We start from the raw sequence: 18,191 nt of genomic DNA on the forward strand, positions 1-18,191 counted from the left end.
ATGGAGATTCAGAAATGTAGATCTTAACTGTAATACAGTAATTTGAAAATAAACCTGTGCTTTACCTGAATAAATGCAAACAAATGTCCCTTTGTCGATGTCATCTAGGCAGCGCACTCCCCATCCTTTCTTCTCGGTTTTAAACACCTGCAGCCTCACTTGAGGTCCATGCTGGACAACTCGGTTTTGACACATTCGTCGATTACACTTGCACAACAGGCTGCATTCATAAATGCTGCCAATAATACATGCAAAAGAAAATGAATCAGGCATCCTAAATTAAAACCAAAAGTTTATATTGCTACCTCACTAATAGTGAGGGAGACTGGCCAAGTCTGAAGAAAGTCTCCTAGAGCTAGACTGCCTGGGTTCCCATCACAGATCCAACATTTACCAGCTGTGTGATCCTGGATGAGTTATTTAAGCTCTTTGTGCTTCACTTTTCCCTTTTTAAAATGGGGAATATATGATAGTGCCTACCTCATAGGGTTGTTTCATGAAGAGTAAGTGACTCAACATTTACAAGGTGCTTGAGACAATACTTGGCACATAGTCAGTATTAGCTCTTTAAAATGTCAAGAAATGTCTAAGAAGGAAATGTGTGAGAGGGAAATGTCTACGAAGCAAAATATTGTTTATTTTTTAATAACCATGAAAGGTTGAAAATTCCCAATTCTTAGATAAGCTCTGCACAGGGTATTTTTTAATGCAGAAATGGCTGCTCAAATGCAAGGCTAATGCAAGAGGCGAAAGAGCCAGACTCAAAGCCGATGAGTGTTTGAGTATATTTTGCATCATACATGTCTACTCTCTGACTTCTATTTCCAAAAACAATATACAGGTTTGGTTTTTGTAATTCCTTAATTTAGATTTTGGTATAAAAAATTAAGATTTAACAACATCTATAAGACTAAAAGCCACAGTAATAAAGTACCCACATTCAAAGATATAAAAACCCTGCAACAAATCCTCAAGATATCTTACCCAGTAGGTATGTGTGTCTGTAGTCTTTTATGTTTATATCCAAAGGCTATTTTATCACTTGACAAGGGGCAAGTCTTAGCATTCCTTGCCGTCATTTGAAGACATGCACATTTTGTTCTAAAAGGAAGGCAATGAATGGAGAAGTTAGACTACAAAAGCACCAAATTAAGAGGCTGTCTTGATTAAAGTGTAAATGATATAGTAAATTAGCTGTCATCATTTTGTCTAGTTCTTCTTTGTCCTATGCATATAATTTAAAACATATAATCTTTAAAAAGTTAAACATTACAGATAAAACTAAACTCTCAAAACATTTGGTGCTTTATTCTTTATATTTTTAAATACACATGTATCTACAAACAATATATTGTACTACTTTAAAAAATTTACTATAGTTATTATCCTACAATGTGCTTTTCTCATTCAATATTGCTTTTTAGACCCAGTCTGTGTTATATACAAATCTAGTTAATTCCTTTTAACTTTTCCAGAGCATTTAGATATGCGTGCAATTATGTTGCTTAATTAAGTTGCTTCATATACAATTAAGTTGCTTCTAGGTAGTTTTCAATATAACAATGTTGCAATGAACATCCTATTAGACACATGTGTAAGCATGTAGCTTTCAAATACTTTTGACTATGACCCACAGTAAGAAAAATATTTTCTTCACCATCCTATACAAGCATACATATTTACATGTGTATATATCTATAAACTGAAACAATAGCGGCATGAAACTTTATCCATATTGTGTGCGATACACGGGTATTTTTTTTTGCACTATTTAATTGAAAAAATGCTAGTTATAACCCTGTAAATTATTTTACATCCCACTAAACCTATAGCTTGGAAAACAATGCTCTAGATATACAAGTACTTAAAAGTACTACTGCTTGAAAATAGGTATGCATGTCTTCAATTGCTATCTAATTGTTTGAACATCCACTCCTGTCAAATGACTCACTGGCTTGGTACAGAATTCTACTTTCACACTTTCCTTCAGCATTTTAAGCTAATATGCCTCTTTTTTGTTCTATAATTTCTGAGAAAAGTGTGTTATCAGTGTATTTCTCCTCTTTCCTGATAGTGTTTGAAATTTACTCTTTCCCCTAGATACTGTTTAAGTTGCATTGTGATAGTTCGATGCACATTTTTCTTATTTGCCCTTCCTAGTACACAGTAGGGTTTTTCACTCTAAGGACTTCTGTCTTTCTTCAATTCAGCTATTATCACTTTGAATGTTGCTATTTTCTGCATTGCAGATGTATGCTGCAGTTTCTCATTTTATCCTGCATATTTTTTAATCTATTATTTTCCCCATACCTTTCTTTCTGCATTCTGAGAGATCTCTGTTTTACCTTGCAATTCACTCATTCTTTCTCCAGCTATACTAACGATCGTATGTTTTATTTCCTATATTTCCAAATAGTTCTTTTTCACATATGCCCTTTAAAAAACTAATCTCCTTTTCTTGTTTTATGGATGTTAATCTCCTTGGGCATTTTAAACATACCTAGTGTAAAGTCTCTTTCAATCAGATTCTACATTTATCACTGACTCTTCGGGTGTGAATGTTCCCATTCGTTGGAACTCTAGTTCATGGTCCTACACACTTTGTGTGCTGTCACTGAAATCATACCTTTGGGTGGGTTTACTCCTGTGTGTTCCAACTATATATAGTCAAGTTATTCTTTTAAAAAAATCCCTTAAACTAATCATAAAGTAGAGTAAACACTGTCCAACAGTCAGTTTTCTTCTCTAGCACTGAAAGAGATCGGGCTTGGTCAGATATAATTGGTTATATTTAGAGGCAATGTTTAAAAACAAACTTATTTTTAAACAGAATTAAACTTGGCACAGTGACAGTTGTTCTCTATGACAGGCCTAAAGGAACTGAGCCAAACTGAGGTAACAGCAGATTTATATATATCTCGTTTCATACTCAAACTTAGAGAATGGTGAAAACTACTATTTATACTATTTAAATGTATTTCTCTATCTCTCTCATTATTTTGCCTAGTATGAGAAGCTAAACTTGCATTAAATTAAATGTTACATATAACGCAACTCCATTCTATACACATGTATATATACCTACAAAAACATGTATATTACACACCCTTAAAACAAAATGGTTTAAAAGTTCTAATATATTAGAACATGTTTTCCCTTTTTTTATGGAATGTCAATAATTATGATCAAGAGAATACTAATTATAAGCACCATTAATTTTCTAAAAACGTTGCAAGGAAATAATTTGTAAAAGTAAAATACAACATATAACATAGAGGTTAAGAGCATGGATTCAAATCCTGGCTCTTTGTTTGCCCTATGACCTATTGAGTTGGCTTCTCAATTTCCTCATTTGTAATAGGAAAGTATATTACTTACTACCTCATGGAGTTTTGTGAGAATTAAATAGGAAAATGTATGTAAAGCACGTGTCACAGTGTCTAACACTGTTCATGGCATTAGCTGTAATTGTTGCTATTGGGATTATGGTAGTAGCTTAAAGGAAACACTCATCCTTTGAAGAAACAATTTTCAAATTACTGTAATAACTGAAGAAGAGTTTTCTTTCCCATTGCTAGTGAGAGAGTGATTTTTTCCGTTTTAGACTCTTGGTGAACCGAGTTTTAGATAGACAGACAGACAAATTGATACACAGCAGGACTCCTCTGGAAGTACTCCTACATTCAGAAGATTTTTTTGAAATGCCATGTTTTTCTACTCACATGTCTATGCAGCCCTCAGAACAGTCACATGAATCAGTAAACATGTTGGAAAAGCTGTTTAGATAATACGCTCGTGGCCACATAGTCTTTCTGTACTTAAAGTATGGAAGCTTTCTATTGTCAATTTCATTACAGAAAGAAATGGGCACCGACTCCACTCCATTGCTAATATCCACATCAGAAACAATTTCTTCTTGCTTTGGGTAATTCCGAGTCAACTGAACATAGGTATTGAAAGAAAAGTTATCTGTAAATAAAAAGTTACACTCTGTCTCAAGCAGGTAACGAAAAACTTCCTCCATGTTTCGTAGACTCCTTCCACAAGGGGTTTTATAACTCACGTGGAGCGCTGAAGAGTGAGAGTTAGTCTTCGCATGTCGTCTTTGGAAGTGGCATTTGATTGGTAGCTGTAGAGGGTTTTCTCCCTTGAAGGTTTGTGGCTTTTTCATTAGACAGGCATCAGAGCAGTCATGACTTTGGTAAGATAAATTCAGAGATGATTCTTTTTCTCTAAAGTCTGCAGCTTTATTTTCCAGAGAGAGAATGTCCTTATTTTTTGTAGATCTGTTTAAAATTCATTATTTATTAGTATCTCGAATTTATAGTACAATTGCCCATCTGTAAAAAACACTAGACACTAAGGTGGTTATTGTTCCCATTATTTTCTTCTTAGATAACACTAAAATAAGCCAGATTCTAAAATAAACATTTCACTATGTTCTGCAACCATATAAAGGTATGCCTCGAGGGATTTTTTTTTTCCCTGCAGACATCCAATATGTGGTGTTTTTTCCAGCACCACTTCTCCAACTGGCTGGCCAATAATTTGGTTCAATTCTGACACTACCAACCTGGAGTGTGCGTCAGATCATACAAGTGCAAGGGCTCAGTCCCACAAGACTGTCTCTACTTGATATAAAAATACAAGTCCCAGATACCCATAGTCCTGACCCATAGTCCTGAGGTACCCACAACCCCCTCCTCAGCTTTGACAACTTGCTAGAAAGACTCACAGAGCCCAGGAAAGCACTTTAATTAACTACTATTACCAGTTTATAATACATAATAGGATGCAGGAACAGCTGAATGGAAGAAATGCATAGGGAAGGAAAGTGGGAAGGGGCACGCATGCCCTCTCCATATGCACCACTTTCCCAGCCCCCCTAAGTGTTCACCAACCAGGAAGCTCCCAGAACTCTGTGGTTTTGAGATTTTTATGGAGGTTTCATTACATAAGCATGACTGATTAAATCACTGGCCACTGGTGATTATTTCAATCTCTAGCCTTTTTTTCCTCCCTGGAGTTGGAAGGTAGAGATGAAAGTTCTAAGCTTCTAATCAAGGTTCAGTCTTTCTGGCGACCAGCCGCCATCCTGAAGCTAATTAGGAGCCCCTCACCAAGAGTCATTTCATTAGCACACCTAAGATACTCCTGTCACTCAGGGGGCCCCAAAGATTTTAGAAGCTATGTCACCAGGACAAAGACCAAGAATCTTTCTTATTATAGTACAACCCAATTTCAAAATATTCCGGAAAGCTGTGGTTACAGAGGTAACATTTTGCTACAGCACCTAGCAAATTTAGAGTTCATTTAGAACATGCACTCAATGAGTGGGGAGGAAAGTGACATCTTCAGGCATGCTTGATTCTACCCTTTTGCCTGCAAAAAGCAGTAAAGGCTAGTTAAAAAATAGTGAATTCATCAAGAATTCTTCACACTGTGTTTGCCTACAACAACTGCACCAACTGAATTTTTTCCCCACGGTATGTAATCCACCTAGCATCATACTGATACATCTGAAAATGGTAAACTGACAGGAGAAAATGGGGAGGTTATTGACTTTAAGGAAAAAAAAAATTTGTGAAAAGATTCCATTATGTGTTTGGAACTCAAGTTTTAATCTTTCATAAAGAACCTCGGTTTTGTTTTGAATACTATGTTTGAAATACATAGTATTTCCTATCTTTAGGTGTCTTTATTATAAAAGTAAGTTAGGTATTTTAGAGACATTCTGACACTCACTATATAGAGCAGCACTGTCCAAAAGTACTCTCTGCGTTGATGGAAACCACTCTGCATCGGTGCTGCCCAATGTGGGCATGGGTAGCCTCTAGCCACGTGACGACTGAGCACTTTTACATGTGGTTAGTGCAACCACATTCACGAGAACTGCATTCTACATTTTATTAATTTTAATTAACTCAAATTTAAATAGCCACATGTAGCTAGTAGCTACCACACTGAATGCACAGATACGAGGTTCCTCGTCCTTTTCCCAGCTGTACAGTAAGCCTCTGCATAAATTCCACAATTTAACTAGTCTTCTATCATTTCCAACCTTTTGCTATTATAAATCATGATGTAATGAATAACCTTGTACGTAACAATTTCATACGTGTACAGATATAGCTGCAGAACTACATTTCCAGAAGTGAAAGTACTTGGTCACAGAGTGAATGGATTAGTAAATTCGTTACAATTGCCAAATTGTTCTCCATGGGATCAGCCCCTATAGCAATTTATGAGAGACCTGCTTTGACGGAGACTCATCAATCAATGGCTCTTGATGCTTTTGGATTTCTGACAATCTAATAAGTTAAAGATACTAAGTTTATTTATAAGTCTTTTGATTTTGGAAAGTTTTGTTTCCATTGTTTTTCTGTTACTACTTTGATGAATATCCTCATACATAAACTCTTGACCAAATTCCTGACTATTCCTTTAAGAGGAATGACTAGTTCAACAGGAATATGTATTAAAAACACCTTTTTATTAATAAAACTTTCAAAATACACATAAGTGTGTATTTTTCTCATAAAAAAGACTGATATGTTGGATCCTCATGTACTTGTGAGAACTGCAGAACTCTCAGCACATAATGACTCCGGCCTAACGTCTGACCTAAAAGACAACCAAACTCTAGCAAGGCTTCGAGCAGCCCAAGGCCAGGTCTCTAGGATGACCCTGGCACCTCAATAAAATGCCTTCCTGAGAAAGTTCAAGGCTGCTAGGAGAATTTACTGTTTCTTCTAGCCAACACCTGAAGATAAACCCCTGAACTCCCTTTCTTAGAACATTTACTAAAAAGGGGCTTAAAATTGTGAATCCATCCTCAGTCCCTCTGAGGGATACATGTATCTCCTACAACTCGGATGTCTTTCTCAAGGACGTGAAAGCCATTCCTTCGCAAGGCAATCATCAGGAAGGATAAGGCCTCTGTCTTCCAGTCTCTGTGGGAGGATAGAATCCTAACTTGGATAATTGCCCGCTAGCACACAGCTGGCCTCACGGATATGCACACTCACCAATGCACTGTCATTTTTCACTTGAGCCCCTGATCTCTCTCCCTCCCTCATTCCCCTTTAAGAGGCCAGTCACCTCAGCACAAATTGGAATAGCTCAATTCTTTCCCCTATTGTCAGTAGCTACTGAATAATCTGTTTTCACTGCTTTAACCAATGTGTTTATCTTTGACACTTATTACCAAAATTTGATAATTATCAACATTTTACCTATTTTATTTCATTTACTCTCCCCAGCTCTTGCCCCATCTTGAAACACACTGTTTTAAAGCAAATGCATTCCTAACAAATGTTTTAAAAACATATAATCTCAAATGGCCCATTTTCTCCTTTCCTTTATTACCTTAAAATGTGTTTTAATCAGAATTCAAACAAATCCCATAGATTGTATTTGATTCAGATGTCTTTTATGTCTCTTTAACCTTATTAACAGTGCCCCCCTTCACTTTATGACATTTGTTTGTTGCAGTTCAGTAAATTGTGTCGTTTGTCCTGTAGCATTTCACACATTCTGGAATTTGGCTGATGCTTTCCTTGTGATGCTGTCATTTAACGCATTCCTCTATCTCTTCTATTTTCAGTAAATCAGTAGTCATTTCTAGAAGCTTAACTAGATTCAGGTTCAGTTTTGATGATGGTGGGGGCTGAGTGTAATAATTCACAGGTGGTGCTATGAATTTCCCATTGAGTCAAACAAGGTGACTCACAATGTTTGAATATTCACTTTTAGTGATGCTAAGATTTATAAATGGGTTTGGGTGTCTTCAGCCAAGTCCACCCATCTGAAAGCGCCTTATGAATCTTTCATCACATGACAGTGTTGTCGTTTACTCATGTCTAGGCCAGGGCTATTTAAGGTGTGGGGTGGCCCAAATGGTTTGCTACCAATTCATGATAAGTACAAAAATCGAAAGTTGCAAAAGTTTAGAAACTTTTACAGCAATTTAACATTGCCACAACATTTTTTGCATTTCACAAGAGTATCGCTCAGTAAATTGGAAGTTTAAAACAAAACACCTGTTCTTACCAGTTAGTTCGAGAGCACTCCCTAAGGCCACTTTCTTCGGGGGTGGGGGGTTGTAAAAATAACAATCTTATTCTATCATTCCTAGAATTTTTCGGATGGAATTCTTTTATAAAGAAGAAATTTCGTCATCAACTCTTAGGTTAACCTGAAATACGGTTAGTACAGGAAAGGCAGGATAAATGCTTAATTCTTTCTCTTTGTTTACTAGTATTCAGAATGAGTTGTATCCTAGCAACTACCAGAATGACCGATTATTTTTAAATGTTGTTATGAACCCATGGGTTTTTATATATTTAATATATTTAAATCAATCACAGTGATTATTCCTTTTGATGTTTAAATTGTGCCCTTTTTGTTCAGTGGGAGCTCCTTCAAGTTTGCTCCTGCATCTTTCAAACAGGATAGGGTTTTTGCTTTCTGTCACAAGATGTCTCAGATTTGGAATCAGCCATTTCTCTAAAGGGACTATGATTCCATTTAATGAGAAATGACATTCAGAGATCACAATCACGGTGCAAGGAAGTACACATATTTTTTAATCAACACAGACTGCCAAATTGCTTTCCAAAAAGCCTGGGCCAATTTACACTCTTAGAAGCATGTATGAATGCTGATCTAATTGAACATTATTTTTAACATTTTAATCAAATTGATAGATAAAAAGGAGTATTTCATTACCACCTTAATTTGTTTTTCTCTAAATAATAGGCAGTTTGAACATAATTTCATGTTTATTGGACTTTTATTTTTCCTTTGGTGAACTGTCTATTCATATGCTTTGTCCATTCTCCTATTGGGGGTTCGTTCATTCATTCATTCATTCATTCATTCATTCTTCCACCAAAGATTTCTTGAGTACTGGCTATGTGCCAGGTGCTACGGAAACAATGTGAGCTCCGTGATCTCGAGAAGTTTACATTCTAGGCAGAAAACTAAGTACTTATAATAAAGTATAGATAATGTTATGAGTAAAGCAATGATACATAATGTCATGGAAAGATATCTAATCGTTATTACTTTTCTGTTTTTTAGGGTTCTAAATTAATTTTTCTATGGTTTGGGAGTCCAAACCATCTGGGATTTTGATGTACCATAAAAATCTAACTTAAATTTTCCAAATGATATCCACTTGTTCCAGGGTCATTTATTAAATAACAAGTCCTTCTTTTACCTGGGGACTTCTGACTTACTAACTTAATCATATCTCATACAAATACATAAAAATGTTTTCTTATGTCCTAGGTTTATTCTGTCTCTTGATCCAACTGTTAATTCTATACCAATCCCAATATATAGAAAAAAATAATCATTTTTTCCATTGGTTAATGGAACATTTTGGTATCTGTTAGGGCAAGTTCTCCGTCACAATTTTTCCTTTTAAACATGTTCTGTTTTCCAACCTTTTTTATCTTTTGAGATTAAATTTATAATCGCTTGCCAAGTAAAAAAAAAAAAAAATCCAAGTGTCTAGATGTCATATGACATTAAATCTGTACATTTGGGAAGAATTTACATTTTTATAATATGCAATTCTCCCATCCAGGAACATGGTGCTTTACCCATTAAAATCTTCAGTTTTAATTTTCTTCACATATATTTCTTGTGATTAGTCCCATTTATTTTACTTTCGGTATTGTGAGTGAGGACTTTATTCTGTATTTTCTAATGGTATAAACTTCCATATTTTTATTTTATGTGACTGTGTTCCTATACCCTCTTTTTAGCTTAATAATTTTACACTTGAATCATAGATTTTTTTACGTAGATTACCTACAAATAATTTCACTTTGTACATTTCAATAATAGTTATTTTCTTTGATATTATATTGTACTATCTAGAATTTCTAGAAAAATACTGAATAACAATTATGACAGCAGGCATTCATTCCTGTGTTAATCTTTATTTAAGGGAATGGCCTCTAAAGTTGCATCAATATAAAGGATGTGGATGTTAGTTAGAGAAATACATTCTCTATCACATTAAAAAAAGAGTTCTTTATTTCTCATAGATGGTATTGACTTTTTTAAATCTTTGAGAATTTCTTAAGACAAGCTTTTTCTCCAAAGGTCTACTTCTGTAAAATAACAGATTTCCTAATACTAAATCATTCTTGCTTGACTAATATAAACTCTATTTGGTGATCTCATTCTTTTATTTTTCTTGATTAGAATCGCTACAGTTTTACTTAGAATCTCTATATCCGTAATAGTGGTATTTAAACATTTTAGGGCCATGAGCCATTTTGACAATCTGATGAAAGCTATGAACTCTCTCCCTAGAAATATACTTTTAACATAAAAATTTGCATACCACTGAAGGGGCTGCACAGCTCCTAGTGTAAGGACTCCTTTATTATAATTACCTCCACACTTAGATGACTTCCCCACTGCCATTTCTCCTATTGATAAAGTGCCAGGTTCCTTCCTCCCACTTTTTCTTATAAAGCATCACAGTGTACTCTGAACTCTGGGCACTTCTACTTACTTGTCTACTTGAGATATACCTCCCCTTTATTTTGTTTCATTCTGTTTTTACTGTAACAAATTCTCTTAGGCTCTTATGGATTTTTGTTCTTTGTTCTGATATAGGCTACTCACTGTAACATGAGTTATACAGCTACAGTATTGTATAACCAGTAACTGTTTCATTTCCCTTTTCAACTTGCCTTAACCAAATAAATTGTTTCACACTGGTTTCTGTGGCATCCTCTTCTCCAGATCTCATTATGTGATTTCCTCTTTTATAACTATGATCTTTTTTGTTCCCATTTTGCTTTTCTGGGGGGAGAGGAATATAAAATACCAATGTGATGACTCAAAAGGTTCTTCTCTGAAAATGAAGGGATTAACCCACCGTATATAAGAGAGAAAAGTATCTGGGTTACTCTTAGTTCTTAAACAATAACTAATAATTCTACAGTAGTTTACAGTATACTTTCATATAATTTCCTCATGTGACAGTAAGTACAGCTCCAAGTTACCACTTTGCCATGTGTAATGAGCACTTTTCTGCCCAAATTTGTGAGGAAAAAATAAGGATGTGCATTATACATGGGTTGTATTAATTCCATATCTATATAAATGTTTCTAATTCTTTTATTTATGCTTATGAGTTAAAAGTGTAACTCTAGAAATCAATAACGATATCCATATGCAAAATAATACCCTGGAATATGATAATTGGTTTTGTTGAACTTACAACAAACTTGCAATGACAAATTTGTTACCGGTACATAAAATTTCTTGTAGCTTGTGTCTGTTCTTGTGTTTTGTAATTATTTGTTACATAAAATTTCTTGTACCATATATGTTAAAAATGCTAAAATTCCTTTATAATACAAAAAACAAGTACCTAAATATAAATAAAAATTTAAATTAAAAAATTAAAATGAAAAGATTTTTTTCCCCTGAAAGTTTGGGCCAAAAACATGGGTGCGCATTATACACAGGAGTGCATTACACATGGTAAAATATGGTAGTTATTAGTAGAACAATACAAGGGTGCCAAAAAAATGTATACACATTTTACGAAAGGAAACAACTATATTAAAATTGTAATACTTAATATAAACCGATAACAAAAGACGAATACAAGCCACGTTTGACTTTTGCAATTACAAGAGGTGCTCAAAATAGTTACCATCAGTGTAATTTTAATACAGTTGTTTCCTTTAACTGTGCATACGTGTTTTTTCTTTTTTTCTTTTGGTACCCTCTGTGTATCATTAGAACAATTTGAACTAAAATTTGCAATAAATTCAGTAAAATCTGTAATTTGGAATTTAGAATTTCAACAAAGTTAGCCAACCTGGCTTAAAAGTGGTTTCCTGGTGACTAATTTAATAAAAATTAAGTGAGAAGTATGTTTTTATATTTAAGAAGAGTTAGAAAATAAACAATAAAACATGGAAATGAAACACTGATATGGACCTCAAAAATGATTCTTTATGCCTCACTTCATAAAACAAATGAAAGAAAACCAACTTACTACAAAAGTCTCAGGTGTAAAGTAACCTAATTTCCATCCCATTTTATGGGGACAAAAGTTTACTTTCTTATATGGATGAATATATATTACTGGAAAAAACAAATGTAAAGGAAACCAATCTTATGCATAGTGTTATCAACCTAGTTACTGACCCCCACAAAAAAATACTGGAGGTAAACAAAGAATAGGTAGGTAAATATGGTGATCTGGTATTGTCTGCACCTGTTTGCCAGCCTCTGGGTAGGAGCCTCTCAGTTGTATATGGCTTGAGAACTGTTTTGTCATTAGACACCTTGAACTACAAGGCAGAGCATGGCTGCAGAGACTGCCAATTGATGTCCCAGCTTTTAGCAAGTCTGAGATATACAGTCATTTTACCCTTTATGACCTCTGAAAGGGCATACTTTCAAAAATAAATGTGAAGGCTATAGTAGACACATCTTTGGTCATCTTCTGAAAGGTGGACATTTTAATTTCAGAGTACACAAATCTGTCTGATCATGTATTCATACTGGGTGATTTCTAACCTCTCAAAAATTTATATTAAGATATATAAAGAATATCATGAGGTAACACTCAAACAAGAAGATCATGTATTGTTCAGCTGGGGCAGCCTATGTCAGACTATGTGGGAACAGAAGAACTAATTGATAACACAGAGAGAAGTAGATAGATCTAAGCAATGAGCACCTTGACCTCAGGTACTGACTTTCTAGTTTCAGTTCTAGTCCCTATACGGCCTGCTGTGTTACATTTTTCTGTTCTTGAACACCTATTTTATTTATGTGTGTGTGTGTGATTGTGTATGTGTGTGTTTAAAAAAAATAATCCCTTTTGGGTGTCAGTGAATGTCATATGAAAAGCCAAACGGCTTAAATTCACACCTGTGTCTTTTAGCAGTGGGGCAAGCCCACTTTCACCATGTGTGTTAGCCAAAGCTGCACACCTGCTATAGTTCTAATAACTTCCAATACTTAAGCTGACTTGAGTAGATAGATGTGTTCCTGAAAAACCAAAGTACTTGGCTAAGAAAAAGAATTAAGCCAGGGTTCCTAACATCACAAAAGTACCTATCTTTGTCGAAGAATCACCATTGGAATAAATTTGTGTTTACATATACCTACGTCGTAGCTCACTTATATGGAGTAAAATTAAACTCCAGAATAAAATACATAAAGCCAGTTTCCTGTCAGACCTAAGATTTTCACTCTGGTTTGCCATTGACAAATTGTATGACATAGAGTAAATTCAGCTGGAGTTTGAGAACCTGTGGCTTAGTCACCATTTAGTTGCCAGTTTATGTGACTACTGGCCTACTAGGGGTTTAGCTTCTGTAAGCAAAACAAGTAATCAACTCATGATCTTCATAGGGAAATACAAAAAAAGATCATTTAAACATAATTCTGGTCAAGAATGAAATGTGGCCTTGGAATTCGTAATGGCTATGGAAGGAAATCCTGAGCCTAATTGGACATGTCCCTTCATATGAGACGATCTCAGAAAGTTCAACTCAAAGTTAGGTATGATCTCATGAACAAAGCCTCTGAGTGGGAATATAGTAATAAGAATTGTAGGTTCTGAGGAAACCAGATTCTGATTATGCAATTACAAATAATCCTAATGACATGGGAAAGCAGAGAAGCCAATTTAGTTTCTCTAGCAAGCTCAGGTTTTTAAAAGAATATGTACAAAATAAAGAGAGAAGACCAATTATGGATATAAAATATTGATATAAAACTATAAGAAAAGTGTCACAGGGGCCGGCCTGGTGGCTCAGGCGATTAGAGCTCCATGCTCCTAACTCCAAAGGCTGCTGGTTCGATTCCCACATGGGCCAGTGGGCTCTCAACCACAAGGTTGCCAGTTCAACTCTTCAAGTCCCGCAAGGGAGGGTGGGCTCCGTCCCCTGCAACTAAGATTGAACACGGTACCTTGAGCTGAGCTGCCTCCCAGATGGCTCAGCTGGGTGGAGCATGCCCTCTCTACCACAAGGTTGCCAGTTCGACTCCCTCAAGGGATGGTGGGCTGTGCCCACTGCAACTAGAAATAACAACTGGACGTGGAGCTGAGCTGTATCCTCCACAACTAAGACTGAAAGGACAACAACTTGAAGCTGAACGGCATCCTCCACAACTAAGATGGAAAGGACAACAACTTGACTTGGAAAAAAGGCCTGGAAGTACACACTGTTCCCCAATAAAGTCCTGTTACCCTTCCCCAATAAAAAAAAAAAAAAAAATCTTAAAAAAAAAAAGTGTCACTAAGGCACTAAGACTACTAAGAACTAAGGTTTCCAAAAATGTTAATAAAACAACAAAATTTTTAAAGCTATGTTTGAACAAGAAGACAATCTGTTAGGGGGAAGACTGTATAAGGTTAACTGATGAGAGAGAGAACGACAAGCTCAAAAACAATTTGCCTTTTTCTTTTCTATCTATAGTATAGCCAGCCCTCAAGTTGGAAAGACCAGACAAAAATGAAAAGAAGAAACTGAAGTCTGTGATAGTTAAAAAGGGTCGGTCCTAGAATGCTAGTTTAATTAAACATATTTAAGATTCCAGGCCCCAAGAAATTAAATCTCAAGATCTTGAAAAAAGTTTCAAATACAAATGAAAAATGCAAAAATGCTGCCCTGATTTTTTTTTAAAAAGGTAACATTCCACACAGTACAGAATGGGTAGCTTATTCTGATCCCTAAGCAATTCGAGAAAAGAGAATCAAGCATATGACTTTTAAATACTTACGATTTGAAAAGCCATCATGGACTAGGTAAGAAAAAGTTCAAATTAACCTAATTCTCTTTTTTGATAAGATTTGCTAAAAGTTTGGTAACGACATAGAATGCTATAGTAGTGAACCTTGACTTCTCGTGATAGTCTTATAAAACAGAAATGTAGGTGAGACAATGAAAGAGGTAAATAAATTCACAGTTGGTTGAACAATTCTTTCTGAAGAGTAATGAAAAGAGGTCTCTAGTAGTGAGCTATAATAAAGACTAGAAAACTTATTTAATATATTTGTGCAAGATGAAAAGCTAGAGTGAAAATATAACAGATAAGAGATTCAAAATTCCAGAGGACTCTGATAAGCTAGGATAATGAACTTAAAACCAAAGAGGAGGCACTTAACAAGAATAAACTAAGTCCTGCATGTAGGCTTAAAATTATCTAAATATAAGATGGGGGATAGTGTGGTGGTCACTTATATGAAAAAGAATCTTATATTTTAGTGATTTAGAGTAATTGAATTTGTTTTTTAAAAGGTAATGAAATTTTATGTTGTACGTATATCATATCCTATATCAGAAGGTCAGAATTTAGCTACTGAAATGACCCGTTAAAGAGTTTTAAAACTGTACTTAGCTTTCTCTGAGGGCATTTTAAAATAAGTTTTATGAGTCTTTCAGACTCAAACTACAATGACATCTCTAGTATTTATAAATGCAAATCACATATAATAGTGCCAATCCACAACTCTCATAAACACTGACAAGAAAAAAAAAAGAATTCTAAGTTGACTTTTTTTTTTTGTCATTTTAATATGTAGCTAAAAGGACAATCAACTTGGTAACTTTCTTTCTAAAGACACTTTTTGATTTTTGAAATTCTGTTCCTTGCGCTCCCAGAAAACGTTTTCAGAAACTTTAACTAGTACTTGAAAGTTTTAGTGCAGGCATTATCTACTAAAAATAAAGATTAAATGTGAGAGTACCAGATTTCCTCTTATACAATTCTACTTTATGCTAAGAAATCTTTACTGAAATCAATGGTAGAAGAAGAAAGAAAACGTCAGAAAAATTTCACCTATTCTCATAAATTTTCTGATACTAATTTAGAGCTGTTCTGCATTTAAAAAACTGAACTCATACTGAAAGAGATACTTTGATCCTTTTTAATACTACTCTATTTTAAAAGAAATAATCAGGGAAAATAATTTTCTAGTTAAAAAAGTAATCAACTTGGTAGGTTTCAGTATGTTAATAGTATACACAAAGACAAGCTAAATTTTAATTAAAAGACTTGACTACCTAGGGATATTAACAAATAAATAACCTAGTAAGGGACTCGTGAACCTTTATCCTACATAAAATACTAAAATTTACAACTTTTAAAGCATTTGATGGGAAAGAATTGTTTTTTATATACATAGTCTACCTGTCAAATGATTTCCTGGAACAAAAGCATTAACAATGTAAACGAATTTAATTTATATACATACAGAACTGTACAGTCTTCTGGAAAGGAGTCTTCATATGACGTAGAGGGCAACGAACTTGATTTGTTTTCCTGTTCTTTCTGGGTCACAGGCTTATGATCTATATGGGAAAAGTACAAAAGTAAATAACAAGTATGCCAAGTTAAAAAATCCTTCACTGTAATATCTAAATAATATCTTTATTGACTAGAGATATAAGGAGCCCTTAAATGTGTAAACATACTAAAATTTCAAGATGGAGTAAAAAAATTAAGTGTCAATATTTTAAAAACATGAGACAGAATGAAAATAAAACTTAGGATGGAAGAGATTTCTAATGCAGAAACTCTAATTTGGTCTGAACTATCAACCTTTAAGGTGAACATCAGGTATACCTATTTCTGCTTGTATTTTATAGAAAAATAACATAACTCTTAAAGGCTCTATAAAACGGTCACCAATGGAAAGTTTATGTATCTTTTGTTTTCTCACTGTTCTACTGTTACTTACTTTTATGAAGGGGGTGAGGTAGGATATTTGGGTACCTCTTTTTGTCTTTCCATTTCTTTTCATACTTCTTTTAATCTCTCCTATATCTTTCTGCACTAATTTCATTTCTTCTCTCTTTCTACTCATCTATTCTTTCTAACATGACTACAATATAGAAATAAACTGTGGATTTCATGGAAAAAGTTATAATTCCTCTCAAGAAAATGGATATACCCAATCCCTTGTATGGGGACACAACAAATATTTACAGCTTGTTATACATAAGCAAGAAAAATAAAGGTAATTAGTGGTTTGTGGAGTCTAGGCTGGATCTGGGATGGTTTGTTTTGACCTCAACACTAAATCCTTTTATTTCTCCCAATCTCAGTATTCTTTTTAAATACTAACACGAAACTGCATTAGTAGAAAGTTGTTAATTCTTGTATTTGCCAAAAATGTCAATCACATAACTCTACAATTACTTACTGACAAACGTTGCTCTACCTACCACTGGCAAGCACATACTTATTTTGATAAATTCATTACATTTCAGATGAATTATATAAAAATGTGAAATAATATTTAGCATTTCTAGTGATGAAATTACTTTAAAAGAACCCAACCAAAAAAACAAAACAAAACATTGTTTAGAATTAGTTCCTCTGACCACCTCCTGCATTCATGCATTTAAAAGCCTCTTTCTTACAAAACTAATGCAATCCCTTACAGGTGTGTTGATTCCAAGTGCTACTTACTAAAGGATACTGCAAAAGGCTGTTTTCTTAAAAAATCCACTATTCTAAAAATATGTTAGCTACTAAAATTGAAAATACTTTGGAATAAGAAAAGATTTCTTTAAAATACACTGATGATGCTAGGGTGTGTTTTCAGAGATTTAAAACCTTAAGGTGTCAAATTATGACAGTTAAAATTATTACAATTTGTTGATAATACTTAGCAGCAGTAATTAAAATCCAGTAAATGTACTTCCTTAACACTTTAGCAAATTAGTGGTGACTAAGATTTATAGGATAGTGATTCCAATAAAGTAACTTTCTATTTTTCTAGTCCTGGTACATTATCTTTGATGTACCTTCTAAAACAAATTTGTTTAGAGTTTGGAGGACTCTCTAATAATAATCTAGCAATGAAAAATTTTCCCACCAATTTATCTACTCCAGAATACACCTTTCTAGTATTGTTCTTCACACAAAGCAGGGTTATAGTAGTTTCTAGTCTTAGAATTCTATTTGCCCTTACAGGGAAAGCTTTTCTGAAGAAGACATATATTTGTTCATTCTTTCCCTAGGAGGCTTTGTGTTTCCTGTCTCTAGATGGGTAGGAATTTTCATTTAATAGGGAACTGATTTATATAATTTACCAGTATAGGTCTTATAATTTTATTTTAAGTTATATTTAGTTACCTGACATAATTAAGGCAGGCCTGCTTCTGATCAAGAAAATACCA

The 18,191-nt window shown here is 34.4% G+C and overlaps 1 protein-coding gene across 3 annotated transcripts in view; it reads right to left on the reverse strand.

Moving 5' to 3' along the window:
- SETDB2 (SET domain bifurcated histone lysine methyltransferase 2) overlaps window positions 1-18,191 on the reverse strand; it is a 47,478-nt gene that overhangs the window by 12,552 nt on the left and 16,735 nt on the right. For 2 of the 3 annotated variants that reach the window (XM_033105179.1, XM_033105177.1), the window contains 4 exons: window positions 16,259-16,355; window positions 3,723-4,286; window positions 985-1,101; window positions 66-235 (listed from right to left, as the gene is read on the reverse strand). In XM_033105179.1, the coding sequence (XP_032961070.1) occupies window positions 66-235; window positions 985-1,101; window positions 3,723-4,286; window positions 16,259-16,355 (948 nt within the window). The remainder of the gene's footprint in view (window positions 1-65; window positions 236-984; window positions 1,102-3,722; window positions 4,287-16,258; window positions 16,356-18,191) is intronic. The other variant, XM_033105178.1, reaches the window with a different exon arrangement.

Source organism: Rhinolophus ferrumequinum, chromosome 4 (assembly GCF_004115265.2).
Source record: "Rhinolophus ferrumequinum isolate MPI-CBG mRhiFer1 chromosome 4, mRhiFer1_v1.p, whole genome shotgun sequence".
Taxonomy (NCBI): Eukaryota; Metazoa; Chordata; class Mammalia; order Chiroptera; family Rhinolophidae; genus Rhinolophus; species Rhinolophus ferrumequinum.